This window comes from Macrotis lagotis, chromosome 2 (genome assembly GCF_037893015.1).
Source record: "Macrotis lagotis isolate mMagLag1 chromosome 2, bilby.v1.9.chrom.fasta, whole genome shotgun sequence".
Taxonomy (NCBI): domain Eukaryota; kingdom Metazoa; phylum Chordata; class Mammalia; order Peramelemorphia; family Peramelidae; genus Macrotis; species Macrotis lagotis.
Window position 1 is genome coordinate 79,236,290 of NC_133659.1, and position 14,591 is coordinate 79,250,880.

General features: G+C 36.6%; 1 protein-coding gene across 1 annotated transcript in view; it reads left to right on the plus strand.

Moving 5' to 3' along the window:
* Positions 1-12,631, plus strand: part of TSEN15 (tRNA splicing endonuclease subunit 15) — a 54,996-nt gene extending 42,365 nt beyond the window's left edge. The window contains exon 5 of the mRNA XM_074220887.1: positions 5,858-12,631. Within this exon, the coding sequence (XP_074076988.1) occupies positions 5,858-6,059 (202 nt within the window). The 3' untranslated portion in view covers positions 6,060-12,631. The remainder of the gene's footprint in view (positions 1-5,857) is intronic.
* Positions 12,632-14,591: the final 1,960 nt, after the last annotated feature.

Genomic DNA, 14,591 nt, shown 5'->3' on the forward strand with positions numbered 1-14,591 from the left:
CACCAGAGCCTGAGGAGGTGGGACTTGTTCTGGGGAGAGGGCTCTGCTGAAAGTATGGCACTCAGGTCCCAGCCCAGCTGGTTGTTTTCCAGGGGTGCTCTGAAACTCTCTGTGCTAGAATTCACCCTCCTGTAGCTCCTCTGCCCCCAGTCAAAGATTCTGTGGCTAAAGTTGTCTCTCACACCCGCCACACACCAAAGCCTCTGCAGCTTATGCTAGTCCTCTGGCTTCCCCCGGTTACTGTCCCTGCGCTGCCTCTCTGATCTCCCCTCCTGGTTCACCCACAGTCCCCTGAGACAGACCTTGTTGGTAGGTGTTCTTCTCTTAGCTTCTTTTTTTCTGGGTTTTGTGGATTGAATTTCTGTTAAGAGGTTTCTTTCATATTCTTTTTGAGGGGAATCAGTAACACTTAACACTGCGCCTGTCTTCTCTCCACCATCTTGACCAGAAATCTAGCTTCATATTTTTAAAAATGAAAAATTAACTTTTGAGAAAATGTTTTTCATTTTTCTTTATCATTCTTACTGATTCATTTTAATATCATCTCAGTAGAGAAACAATAAACATTAATGTCATTTCTAAATAAGTAGTTCATAACAATTGCAGAACTATGTTAAAAGATGTCATCTTTATGGCAGTATCTTCACTTGGAAGCAATGAAAGGATAGAGGCAGAGAGATCTCTAAAGATTTCAACAATAATGATCTATAAATCTGAGAGAAGAGTCAATGTAATATTGAAAGAGACTCTCACTTGGATATGATTTTCCTAACTCTGGAGCTGTTAAGATGCCTCAGACTTCTTCTTCCAGAGGTATTCAATTTGCCAGCATGTTTCTTCAGTGTTTTTAAATTGAAAAACTGACTTGTGAATACATCATCACTATATACTGTGGGATGTGTCCTGGAAAAATACAAGGAGATGGAGTTGGCACCAAATATCACTAGAACAAAAACAAGGTTTCAGAGTGGATTAGTAGGAATTGTCAAATAAAGAGTCTGTGTTGTACAAATGTTCCTTAAATAACTTTTTGTTGTTCCTAGACTTCAACTCTTAAATTCTTCTTAAAGAGTTTTCTGAGCTTGACCAGCTAGGCATGGTTTGCAAGATCTTTCTTTTTTCATTTTAGCTTAAATAACTAGGATTTCAGTCTCTCTCTCTTTCCACATTCAGAGTTTTGGAAAATAATAAAAGCTATTTGCTCCTACAAATATAGTGCTTGAGTTTCTGTTAAGGCTCCTCGAGTACAAGGAAGCACATCCAGCCAGCGCAGGGGAGCACATGTGTTCTAAGCCCCTTCTCGGGGGCTGGGGGGGGGGTGACTGGGTGTGTGTTCAGTCAAGAAAAGAATAAAGAGTACATGATGTGTTTGGCATTTCTGGCGAGCTTGACCAGAGCACAACCTGCTGTTCCCAGGATGGGGAGGGTGAGAACAAGCATTGTGGAAGCTTCCTGCACAGCAGACACAGGGCTCCTGGGTTTCATTCATCTGAGGTTACCTGTCTGAAGGAATGATACTGTATTATATCATTATACTATATTGTACATTATATATAATGATAAAACTAAGTAGCTTGAGCCCAGAGGGTTGAAAACTGATGCTCATTGAAATGTAGGTGATGCTACAAGATGTACTTCCTGCCCTTCTGAGACAGAGTAGGCCTGGGTTTATTTGGCTTTTAGTAATTCTGATCTTTAGTGGAGTGTGGAATGCTCAGGATGATTCTGCCTACGGTATCTCAGTCATTAGAATGGACACCCCTTGAGGAAAGGTCGGACCCCTTGTTTGTTTTGGGGTTTTGGTTTGTGTTTTGTTTTTGGTATTCCCAGATTTTAGCACAGTTCCTGGCACCCAGTAATAGGTTAACCAATGCTTAGGGAGTGATTGATCATAATAGAAAAGGAACTTTTGACTGAATTTCCACTCTGAGGATTATACTTAATACCGTCACTGTCTGTTGACAATGGGATTTATTTCTGCCTAGATAGTTTACATGTCTTCTGTCCAAATTATTCACTTATCACAGATCATCGCATTTGATATTCTTTTCTAGATCTGTGGTTTTTTTGAAGTAGGAACACATAGTCTCTGGAATTGTGAGGGATAGGAGTTGGTTCCAAAGGCAAAGTAAAAAGAAGTATGTTGGTTAGATATCTCTTGTATAGTTTAAGATAGTACACCAAGTTATTTTGTTGAATTTGTAGGATTTATTTTTTGATGCAAAATTCCGGATGGATTGTGAGGAATATCTGGAATCTCTCAGGGACTACAGGACTATTCCTGCCTGTGATAAGAAACATCTATCCAGATTATCAGGGGAAATTACTGGTGGCAGACAGAAGGAAATTGAAACCTAGGCAAGAGTACTTTAATATCTTTTATGGTATTTTTTACTTTGGTGATCTGGTGAAGTCTATGGAACCCTTTTCAGAATACTATTTTTTAAATGGGCAAAATAAAATACAAACCTTTACAAAGAAAATAAAATACATTATAATGCAATTATTAAAATGCTATTTTATAAAGCCATGGACTACAGGTTAAGAACTCCATTGCTTTAGGGTGTTTCAGGTGCTGTTGAACAAACATTCCAGATATGTTATGTTTAATAAGAATGACGGTCACTGGCTTCCTTTCCACCAGGGCATGAGTGACCTCCATCCCTGGGTTGTGTTAGCAGGATGATGTGCTTCAACCACAGTTTTCAAGCCTGGAGATTTTTGAATTGGATATGAAAGAAACTTGGCATGGAAAACATTGGCAGTCCTTCCTTCCAGATTACCATAGGGCTCTAAAAATTAAGGGAAAGGAAAAGGAAAGGCAAATCTCAAGTAAGATGATGTAAGGAAAAGTGTCTTTTACTTGTTTTTAGTCACACTCAGCAACTGCTTTTTCCTTGAGGATAAGGAATATTTAAAGCTTCTGGTTGTGAGTGATGTGTTTCACCAGATGTAGAGCTCTGAACTGGGCACTTGACACCAAAATGAGAATCTGGGGCAATGACCTTTCTCCTGTGGAAGGTGAAGATGCAGGGATCCCCGGCCTTCAGACAGAACCTGGGCAGTGATGAGGGCAGTGACATTGACTTGTAGGTAGCAGTTTGGACAGCTCTGGAAGCAGCAAGATAATGGGGAAAAACAGGGGCGCTCTAACCTGGGTATGAAGCTCATGTAGAAGTAACAGAATAATAGGAAAATAGGGGTACTCTAGTAGTAGTCATACCAGACTTCTGCAGGGTTACAGTGTGGCCTTGGTAATGATTCTTTTAGGTTTTTGCAAGGTAAACGGGTTTAAGTGGCTTGCCCAAGGCCACACAGTTAGGTAATTATTAAGTGTCTGAGACTGGATTTGAACCCAGGTACTCCTGACTCCAGGTCCAGTGCTTTATCCACTATGCCACCTAGCCGCCCCGGTAATGATTCTTGCCTGCAACTTTTCTAACACCCAAGATCTGGCAACCTAACTTGTGGGTCTTGGTCACTCAGGAGGATTGTAATATGAATCTCATGTAGAAATTACATGTATATATTTATCTATATTACAGGTATCACATAGTGACTAACCAAATGAAAGAATTCAACAAGCATATATTATATGCCCTACCCAGTCATGATGATTTCTTGCTAGATATCACAAAACTGATACTGATAAAATGGAATTATAATAGGGGATTTCAAATACATAAACATCTGTTTTAGGACAGTTTTGAGCTTTAATAGCTTTAGAACTATAGATGCTACAAACCTACAGAAAACATTAGAAAGTTTAATTATATAAAGTTTTAAGGTTTGATTATATAAAGTTTTAAATATATATTTCTTCCTGAAATTCAGCATTATCAGCATTTCACAAGTTCCTGCTTATTGACTGAAAGGTTTGCAATCATAATCCTTGCTTTAAACTCATCCAAAGGAGGCTTAGATGCATTTATGAGAGTTTTGATGTGACCCCCACAAGAAAAAGTCTAATTAAGATTGATAAGGGGATTGAGGTGGCTAGGACAGGAGCTATCTCCTCAATCTTCCACTTGACTGGAGAAAAGAGCCATCCAAAAACTGTTACAGAAGCCCTACAAAATGACTGGGGGATCCATCTTGGTGTTAAATCTAAAATTAAAAGTTTATTATCCCCAATTCTCAAAAACTATACAGCTGAAAATCAAATTTAAATAAGTAAACTTTCAAATGATTTTTAAAAATTTGTAACAATTATACTTCTGAAATTAGTAAGACATATATTTTGGACATCAGATTTTTATCAGATTGATTTACTCCAGATATTTTCCCTAGGTATTTCTGATTTTAAGTGCACTAATTTGTTTGGGGAGGTGAGGTGGGGAGGAAATGCAAAAAAAATTTCAATTTTAAGTGGTCATAATTATTCCTTTATTGTCTGTGCTCTTCCATTTTTCATTTTGTCATATGCTATATTTAGGAAAACTTATCACCTTCCCTGCTGTTTCTTATCGTTTATGATTTGACTATTAATATCTGGGTCCATTTAAACATCAGTCATGATGTGTATAAGTGGTCTGTAAAATGGAAATGATAATATGTTGCCTTCCTCAAAGACTTGTTTTAATATGGAACAGCAGAAATGGTGCTAGTTTTCCAATCAGAAGACATGGGCTCAAATCCTATGTCTGCCCTTGGTGACCTTGAACAAGTTGCTTAATCTTTCCAGGCCCTTTTCCCTCAACTATAAAAAATATAGATTTTTTAGAAGTGGCTCCTTTTTCTAAATCTCTGAGATTGAATTTGATGAAGCTTATAAAAATCCTATTTTAGCCTCTTTATGAATATGAAGATTATCTTTTGTTTAACCATCGATGAGATATGTGCATTAAGATGATTTTCTAATAGTGCTAATAGACTTATACCTAGCCATTCTTACTTTCTTTTCATTTCCTCTTGAGAAAAGTGGTCCACATTTGCAAAACAAATGGTATAGTTAGGAATGCCAACCCTGGCAATGGAATAGAGCAAAGCTAAGTGACCCATGTTGGAATCACATGTGACAATATTTGAAATTGAGCTAAATAGGTTACACATCCTCAAGAAAGCATTACTTCAAGCTTACTGTGGGGTCCAACATCCAACTTGGATATTTTTATCATCTTTAGTGTTCTACAGACATTAAATATTTCCTTATATACTTTTGATACTTTGAAAAATGTTTGTAGGTACACCCTTCTACCAATGCTAATTCAGCCTCCTAATATCATATTTTTTTTTCCCTAATTAGTATTACCAATTGAAATTATCTGGTGATGAGCTCTTTTGTACCTGCTTCTAGACATTACAAAATCACTACAGTTTTCAATTAGACCCTTATTTAAAAGTCATTCCAGTTTAGTAGTGCCTCTCAGAACATGTATTCTACTGTCCGAGTCTTCAAGAACGTGTGGTTTCTTCCATGTCAGGAAAGACTAGAGTAAGGCTATAGGGAGGCCCTATTCACATAAAACCTCCAAATTATTATTTTCATCATTTCTTCCTTTGGTCAAGTCAAATCAAGAGTGTCAGAGAATAGAGAGATTGGTATCAGAAAGTCCATGGAGGCAAAATAGTAGAGTATATCAGGGAAAAGGGTACTGATAAGCAGCTATTGATTGTTTATATGAATACTTTTTTGGGGAAAAAAATGACTTTTAGTATTACATGTAAGTATTGATTAAATGGTTTTAAGTATTGCATTTAAGTATTGATTCAAAAAAAAACAAATGTCAATTATTGCCCTTCGTTTGCTAATTAGCAATTTATTTTCCCCAAACTACATAATATTAAATCTTAGTGTTTTTTGTGACGTGAACCAAACTTTCAATCTTAATGTTTTTAATTTTTTATATTTTTGCAGAATAAGAGAGATCATGACACATGCTTGCAAATTGCAAGTTGAACCAGATTCCCCAATGTCGATTTCCCTGGCCATAGTAGAGTCTGATTCCACAATCGTCTATTATAAACTGACTGATGGATTCGTAATACCAGATCCTCCTGATGCAGTCGAGGAAACGGATGATAAACAGAGGAGAAAGAGAAAGAAACTGAAGAGATGACTTGAAGTGTGAACTGAAAATAGTCCATGGGATCGCTAATGGCAAGCCAATATGAGGATAAGCAAGAATGCAGTGTGCAAACATACCTTTTATTCCAACTCTGCTCCTATTAGGTCTAGACCCCAAATAGATAGAACCATGAGGAAAAGGACCCATAAGGACAATAGCATCTGTGGCAGATATTTTCTTATTAGTCTCCAAAAAGAAATTAAAGAAGGCCCATCTATTGGAATGAACCCCATTCACAAATTGTGATCTGTGAATCTAACAGAATATTATTTTGCCATAAGAAATAATGAAATGGATTGTTTTCAAATAAAATAGAAAGAAAGAGCTCTATGATCTGATTCAGAGTGAAGTGACTTGGAGAAGAAAAAATGCATCAGATATAGCAGAGGTGGAAGAACAGGACAGACTTAGTGATACTGTGCTCCTCCAGTCTGGGACTCTGGCTTAGCTGGACTTTTGCTCCAGTACTGTTTATTCAGTCCTTGAAAAGCCTTTTGCTTTTTCTGGAGGTGGATTGGTATTAGGGCTGTGGCATGGCACTTAGTAGACTTGAATTCAACTAGTTTCTTAGCCTCCTTGAGCAGAAAAGTTCCAGCTACTCTCTCTAGGATCTACAGTTCCACAACAGTTGCCTCACCTGCCAAGAAAAGAGGGAACCATAGCTTCCCAGAGCAGCCTTTCCATTAACTTCCTGGCACCCCCTTTGACCACCTATAACTCTAAAGCAGTTTCTTTGACCCTTCTGTTTTCTCCCTTTACAGTGCACCTTCCCCCCAAATACAGATAGCTGTCTGATGCTCTTGAGTAGCTCTGTTCCATTATTCAGATTCCCATTCTCTGCTCCTCACCGACCACTTCTCTTATTCCTATTCTCCTCAAACCAACTTCTCCTTCCTCCAAGTGTCTCACTCTAAAGACACCTACTTCTTCCTCTGAGATCTCTAGATTTCCTGCCTCATGGTTAAAAAACCTTTCTCTCCTCTTAAAGCTTTTTATTTCTTTCCTTTGCATCTTGCATATATTGGAGATCTGTTTTTGAACTGTTAACACCACATCCCTGGCCACTCTTTCCAGCACTGGTTGTACTTTCATTTATTTCCCACCTCCTTTCTTCATCCCCACCTTGCTGGTCTTGGTGGGGAAGTCAGTATACTCCTTACTTTCCATTACCCCTTCCTGGCCCTTTCTCTGCCATCATCATTCACCTCTGTTGAGGTTCATTCAATTCATATTAATCATTTAATTAATACTCTGATGTCTGTTGTTGGCCTACAGTTAGGACACTCTTCCTCTTCATCTCTGCAACTCTGCTCTCATACTGAGGCATTATCACAACTTACCCATTACCTTGACCTATTTTTCCATCCCACCTTACCTTCATTCAGAGATGGTCTTAATTTTCCTATCACCTGCAAGTAGTCTACTACCATGTTCATGAACTCAGAAACTCCTTTATTTGATCACAATCTATTGTCATTATACTTCTGCTTTGCAACCCCTATCCCAATTCTTCATCCTCGCTAACTTATCTCTACTCCTTGACTTGTTGGAATTTCTTCAAGTTCCTATTAAAATTCCACCTTCTATAAGAAGCCTTTCTCAGACCTTCTTAATCTTAATGCCTTTCCTCAGAGAGTAATTCCAATTTGTTCTGTATGTTTCTTGTTTGCATATTATCTTTTTGTAGGGACCCTTTCTATGTATTCATAGCACTTGGTACAGTGCCATAATAGGCATTTAATAAAATACTTATTGACTTGAAGTAAGCAGATCTAAGAGAACAATTTATTCATTGACAGTAATGTAGCAGAGAAAAACAATGGAAAGACTTCACATTTCTGATCAATACAGTGATAAGCCCTGAATCTAGAAGACTGAATGATTCCACACACCTTTTAGACACAGGTATAACATGGGTTTTTTGTAAGGTTTTTTTGTTGTTGTTGCTTTTTGCAAGGCAGTGGGATTAAATGACTTTCCCAAGGTCACACAGCTAGGCAATTATGAAATGTATATATGTGTTTTATTTATTCATTTTTAAACTGAAAACGATCTCACCCTCTAGAAAAGTGTGGTATTCCAACATGCCACATCAAATGAATCTGCATGTAGCTATTTAAAGACTTTATTAGTACTTTAAGTACTAGGTTTAGTCTCTATTTTAGAGATGGAGCTATTTAGGAAATGTCAGATAATCTTATGATTGTGATGGAGAGATGCTAATTGAAACATTTTTATCAACATTTTTTCATTTTGTTGATATTAGTTATTAAAATATTTTCAACAAAAAAAAATACAAGTTGCAAATGGTATTGGAAACGACGTCTACATTTTGCTTTAAAAAAGTTCAGTTAACTGAGGTTTACTTGATCCATGTTAGGAGGCCGTCACAAGTTTATATTCTGCCACTATCAGCTGACTTTGATTTTTTTTCCCTATAAAAATGTTTACATTTAAACACTGTTAAAAGTATATGCCTGGGGGCGACTAGGTGGCACAGTGGATAGAGCACCAGACCTGGAGTCAGGAGTACCAGAGTTCAAATCCGACCTTAGACACTTGATAATTACCTAACCATGTAGCCTTGGGCAAGCCGCTTAACCCCATTGCCTTGGAAAAAAACCTAAAAAAGAAAAGTATATGCCCAAGTCATTAAGACTTGGGTATGATCTGCCTCTCAGGAGACCTAAATAGTCCAAAGTAATGACTTGGAATCTTGCCCCTCTAATCTCTCACTTTTTGCAAATTAGTTTTTAATTATAGGATATTGCAATTAATTTTCTACAGTTATCCTTTGGTAAAATGGTAGCATCATGTCCAACACCTGGACAGTTGGGAACCTTAAGTTAAGCAGATTGCATAGCATCTTGTGAGTACATTTAGAGTTCCTAATCCTAAGCACAAAATTGCATTTTACTTAACACTGACCTGTTGGATGTTTCTAATCCACATATTCTTACTTCTAGTATGATAATAACAAAATATGTTTAATTTGTCTCATCAGTAAAAAATGGCACTCCTGTTGTGGATAATTCTCTGAGTATTTCTTTACTGTATGAGAATAAAAATAATGAATCATGCTGCATGTGAATAGTCTCATTTGCCTGTTAATGTTCAATTTGAAGCATGCAAATTTGCAGTGACACATTGAGCACTTTAAGCATTTTACTACTGGTCAAATTACTAGAAAGGTTTGTGGGTATGCAGTTTAAGTATTTGACCTTGTCCATTATGTCCTAACATCTCTGTAATTGATAAAAAAAAAGACATCCAATGTGAAATAATTGTCAGATTGATGTAGTTGATTTATTTTGATTGATCCATTCACTTATATGATTTTATTTATTTTTTCCCCACCCACTTTCCTCAATACTCAATTTTATTACTTTACTATATAATAAAATCCATGTGGATTTCCAGAGTGAAACTTGTGACTTCTTTATCCTCCTGGATCTATCTGCAAAGAGCTACCCAGAACCATCTAGTTTGTGGCACTGAAATGGGGTTTTTGGAGCCACTGGCTGGCTTAGGGTGATAATAGGTTATGTTCCTCTATGTAAGTACCAGAAACCATAATGTAATCCTCAGCCTTAACCCTCCAACATTTACAAGGAAGTGGGTACAAGAACTTTATGTGTCTTCTTAGTCTTTTCTTCTTCCTCTCTTTCACATAACTTGGACTTGCCGTCACCTACAACTTCCTTTGAGTTTGTTTTTTTCTGCTCAAGCAAGCATCATCCCTTCTATTAGTAGGAAGGCATCAAATCTCTCTCCTGCTCTAGTCTTCAATTTAGACCTGTCCACAATTAATCACATTATAAAATCTGTGTCCACACCAAGACATTAGCAGTTTTCATGAAAGCTCGTTTAAATAGAATGCAGTAAATGATACTTTGACTCAGTATGTATTAGTGCTAGAAGTACTTGGATTAATTTGCTGATTGATTCTGAGTGTTTTCTGTCAGTGTGATTAGCAAACCTCAGGTCTATTGATTTTTCTCACATTAATGCATGTAAAATATCCTCTACCCATGGTATAGACTTTTATTTTTATATTCAGTTCATTACTATTTTTAAGCTATTCCTTCTCTCCTTTCTGTTAGATAATGACACTAAAGTTTAACATAGAAATTCACTAAAAGTTTTCCTAAGATAATGAAACTATAATGCATTCTTTTTCCTGTTTTGGTAGTCAAGGCCATATTTCCAGTTCTGTCTCCTAGAACCTACCTTTTAAAAACATCATATCTGAGATCACCTTAAACCCTGAATACTTTTTATAAGAGAATATCCACATTGATGAGATCAAAGGGCAATGAAAATGTAATATTGAATCTAATGTTTTGGTTCACTAGGGGAAAGCTGAAATGTATTTTTCTTGGCTACCTATTATGGCCATTAATTCTCAATCTTTCTCAAGCTAAAAGAATGAAGTTGTGTATCAGTGAGCATCAAATATGAAATCCTCTGGCTTTTAAAGCTCTTCATCACCTTTCCCCTTCCTATCTGGATCTTTCTCCCTCAATTCCATCTCCTCATGTCTTTACCTTACTCCCAGTCTCAGCTAAAGTCCTACCTTTTGCAAAAATCCTTTCCAGGTCATCTTAACCTTGTTTTCCCTCTGTTGATTATGTCTAATTTCTCCATGTTTGTACATTCTGTATCCTTTTTTCCTCTGTGATCTCCTCTAGAGCAGACTCTGTTCTTTGCCTTTTGTTGTATTTCAGTGCTTAGCACTATGCCTACATAGTAGGCAGTACAAAAATGCTTATTGATGGCTTGCTTCTTGTTTTACCTTCTGGGACCAAAGAATATATCTAAACTTCCTTCCACATGTTAACCCTTAAAATACTTAAACAATGTAATTATAATTACTCTGAATTTTATTTCTAGGCTAAGCGTTCTAGGTTCTTTTAATCGATTTTCTGATAGTGTGATCTTGAAGTCCTTCTTTGGCTCTTCAGCCTTATTAATATCCTTTCTAAAATGTAACATTCAAATTGAACTCAAAACTCTGGATTAATTTTTTTATTTTTTTAAGTGAGATGTTATTTAAAAGACACTAATGACTATCAGAAAGCTTTTGGACCTTCTTGCAAAGAGATTTTTAAAAACACAACAAAACCAAGCTTTCAACAACTATTTCAGCTATCATCTAAAGAAACATTTTACCATCTTCAAGTAGCCACTCCATGCTTTTACCCTTTTCTAGAATTTTTTTCTAATTTATAGTTTTCAAATAAAACTGTGCTACTCCTTCAATCAACCATGCAAGGATTTTTATTTAAAATTTAGCTTGTGAATTACCATCTCTATGAAACCATCCCAAACTAACCCTGTTTGGTTCTACCTTTCAGCCTTCCATAATTTTCTCATTTCCCTAATTAGTTAGCACTTGGGCAGTGCCTGCATTATGTATGAGGTTGTTTTTGTCAGTCATATCTTTACATGATATTTTTACAACTTTCGCCAGTTGTCTTCAAGTGCATTGCAGTGGTAAAGACTTTAATTGTATTTTAGACCCCTATGATGCCCCTATTCTTAGGTATCTATAGGACCTTGGGCAAGTCATTTAACCTCTTAATGCTCCAGCAACTCATAAGACCAGCAAGAAATACTTTTGCTTTGGTGGAAGGGACCTCTTCTCCTAGGGGTGCTCAATCCATGAAATTTCAGATCCAGTTCCTATTCCTACCCCTTATACAACATTTAGGACAGTTCTATAAACAGCAGACCCACTGCTTCATCTTCTTTATATAACTGGGGTATCTAGAATTCCATAGCAGCAGTGCTTCATATTAATTCATACTATGAACATTTATTAAACACCTTTTTGCTTGGCACCTGTTTGAGGAACATGAAAGATGGCTTAGCCCCTATACTTGGGGATAGATTACTAGGAATTTATAATCTAATAAATGAGATAAGTGGTATGCAAACAGATTTATATGAGGTAGAGTGGGATACAATCCAGAAAGAGACATTCAGATAAAGGACTCTGGGAAGACCTGCTTATCAACTGGGGAATGACTGAACATATTGTAGTATATGAATGGGACAGAATTGTATTGTTCTGTAAATAATGAGGAAGTAGATAATTTCAAAGAGATATGGCAAGACTTGTAGTAACTGGTGCAGAATGAAGTAAGCAGAGCCAGAAGGTCAATTTGTACCATAACCATTATTATAGAAATGAACAATTTTGCAGTTTATTTTATTGACTGAGGAAAGAAATGACCAAAACTAAAAGAATGATTCATACACTATAAAGCCAACAACTTTGAAAGCTCTAGGAGCTAAGATCAACACAATAACCCTCATAATTCCAGAGGACCAATGATAAAGTCTGTTATCTACCTCTTGTCAGGTGATGAATTCAGGGTGTCTGAATGAGGCATAGTTTAACACAATATAACAGCATGCTGCATAGACTTTTAATTTGGTCAGCTCGAATCTCCCACAATGATAGTCTCTCTCTCTCTCTCTCTCTCTCTCTCTCTCGCTCTCGCTCTCGCTCTCGCTCTCGCTCTCGCTCTCGCTCTCGCTCTCGCTCTCGCTCTCTCTCTCTCTCAAGTCTTTAAATAAGAGTTATTGATTAATATACATACAACCTAAGATAATACACAGTTACATAATTTATAACTTAAAAGATTTACTATTACATATATGCATATATGAATAAAAACATTAGCATAGATATAGGAAAGATAAGATAATAGTTACCCAACTAAGGAGGCTCCAACAAACCTGAAAATCTGGCTGACTGGGCAAGTTAAGTCACACCACAGCCTCCAGGGTCTTGACTGTAAAAATCCCTTTAGCACAGTGTCCTCTTCTGAAGGGGGTGATTTCTAAAGCCCATTTTCCCAAGTAAGACCTTTATAGTGCTCACACAAAAGTGGCACAGGTCCAAGGTTTTACAGAACTGAACTCAGTACTCTGGGGAGTTTTGGCCAAAACACCCTCAGATCCTGAGTATAATCACTTTCTCCAGTATCTTGAGGTAAATACTCAGGGACAGTTCAAGTACCCAGGTGTGGACCCCTAAATATGTTTACTAGGAATGTTCCCCAGCACTCCCTGCCCAGGAACGATATTTGGACCAAGACAACTGATAGGGAAGATCTCAATTTAACCTTTCATCCTTCACACTGACAATGAAGAAATATATTTTTTTCAAATATGCATATTCTTTTTTAAAAACATTAAATAAAGGAGTAAGGAGGAGAGAAAACATTTTAAATAAAATAAAACTGAAAAAAAGTAAAGCAAGGTGAAAAATAATTTGAACTGTGAGGAAAAACAGAGAAATTTTATCAAACACCTAAGTTAAGCCTAGGAGGCTTAACAGACAGACATGATGAGAGAATATATTCCAGATATAGATATATAATCTAAGTGGATACATTCTCAGATGAAGGTGTCCTCAACAAGGCTAACTCCTTTACTTACACCTTTGACCCCTTCCTTTCCTATTTCCCCCATAATGTCCTAGTCATCCCTTCTCTCCATAATTTTCAATTTCTCCCTTCCATTGACTCATTTCCTACTATTCCCTCATGTAATTCTAGTCCCTATTCTTTCAGATTAATATATTAAATATACTGTAATGATACATAATTCTATATCTTTCCTGTTCCACAATCAGAATCATGACCAAAAAATTTTCTGTACTCATTGATTTGTTTTACTTATAACTATCACAACTCTTAACCCCTTATAATATGTTTTCTGCCCTCTCAACTCATTTAAAATGGTTCTCTCCAAAATTATCCCAGTTTTCAAATTTTATGACCTTTTCTGAATTTTCATCCTAATTAACTTCTCTTTAGGATTTAACACTGTTGATCAACTTCATTCCTGAATATTCTTCCCTTTATAGTTTTTTGGGGTTTTTTTTGGATGCTGGTTCTTACTTTTTTCTATGTTACTATTCTTTCTTTACTGGATCATCTGGTTCCCTCTTATCTCCATGTATCCCAGCAATTTGTCTTGAACCTGTTTTCTCTGCAGGTTCACTTGGTGACCTCATTAGCTCCTGTAGATTCAATGGTCATCTTTATATAGCTAATTCTCAGATATAGCAGCCCCATCAGTCACCAAGTATTACTGAAAGACAAATGAAAAAATATATGTAAAGTGCTTTGTAAACTCTAAAATACTATCAGTTTATTGTTGCTATTATTATTATTATTATTATTATTATTATTACCACCTTGGGAGCATCTCCCCCATCCATCTGATGCTCTTTAATTCACCATACTAGTTGAGACCCTCATCACCTTTTCCTGGATTATTACAGAAACTTCTCAATTGGCTTTCCTACCCTAAGTTTCTTCCTTATCCAAAATTTCCTCTATAGAGCTACCAAAATAATATTCTTTTTTTTTTCTCCCAGGTAGCATAATGGATAGAATTCTGAACTTGGTGTAGGGAAAACCTGAGTTTAAATCCAGCCTCAGATACTTCCTAGTTGTGTGACCCTAGACAAAAGTTACTGAATGTCTCTGTCTTAGCTATTTT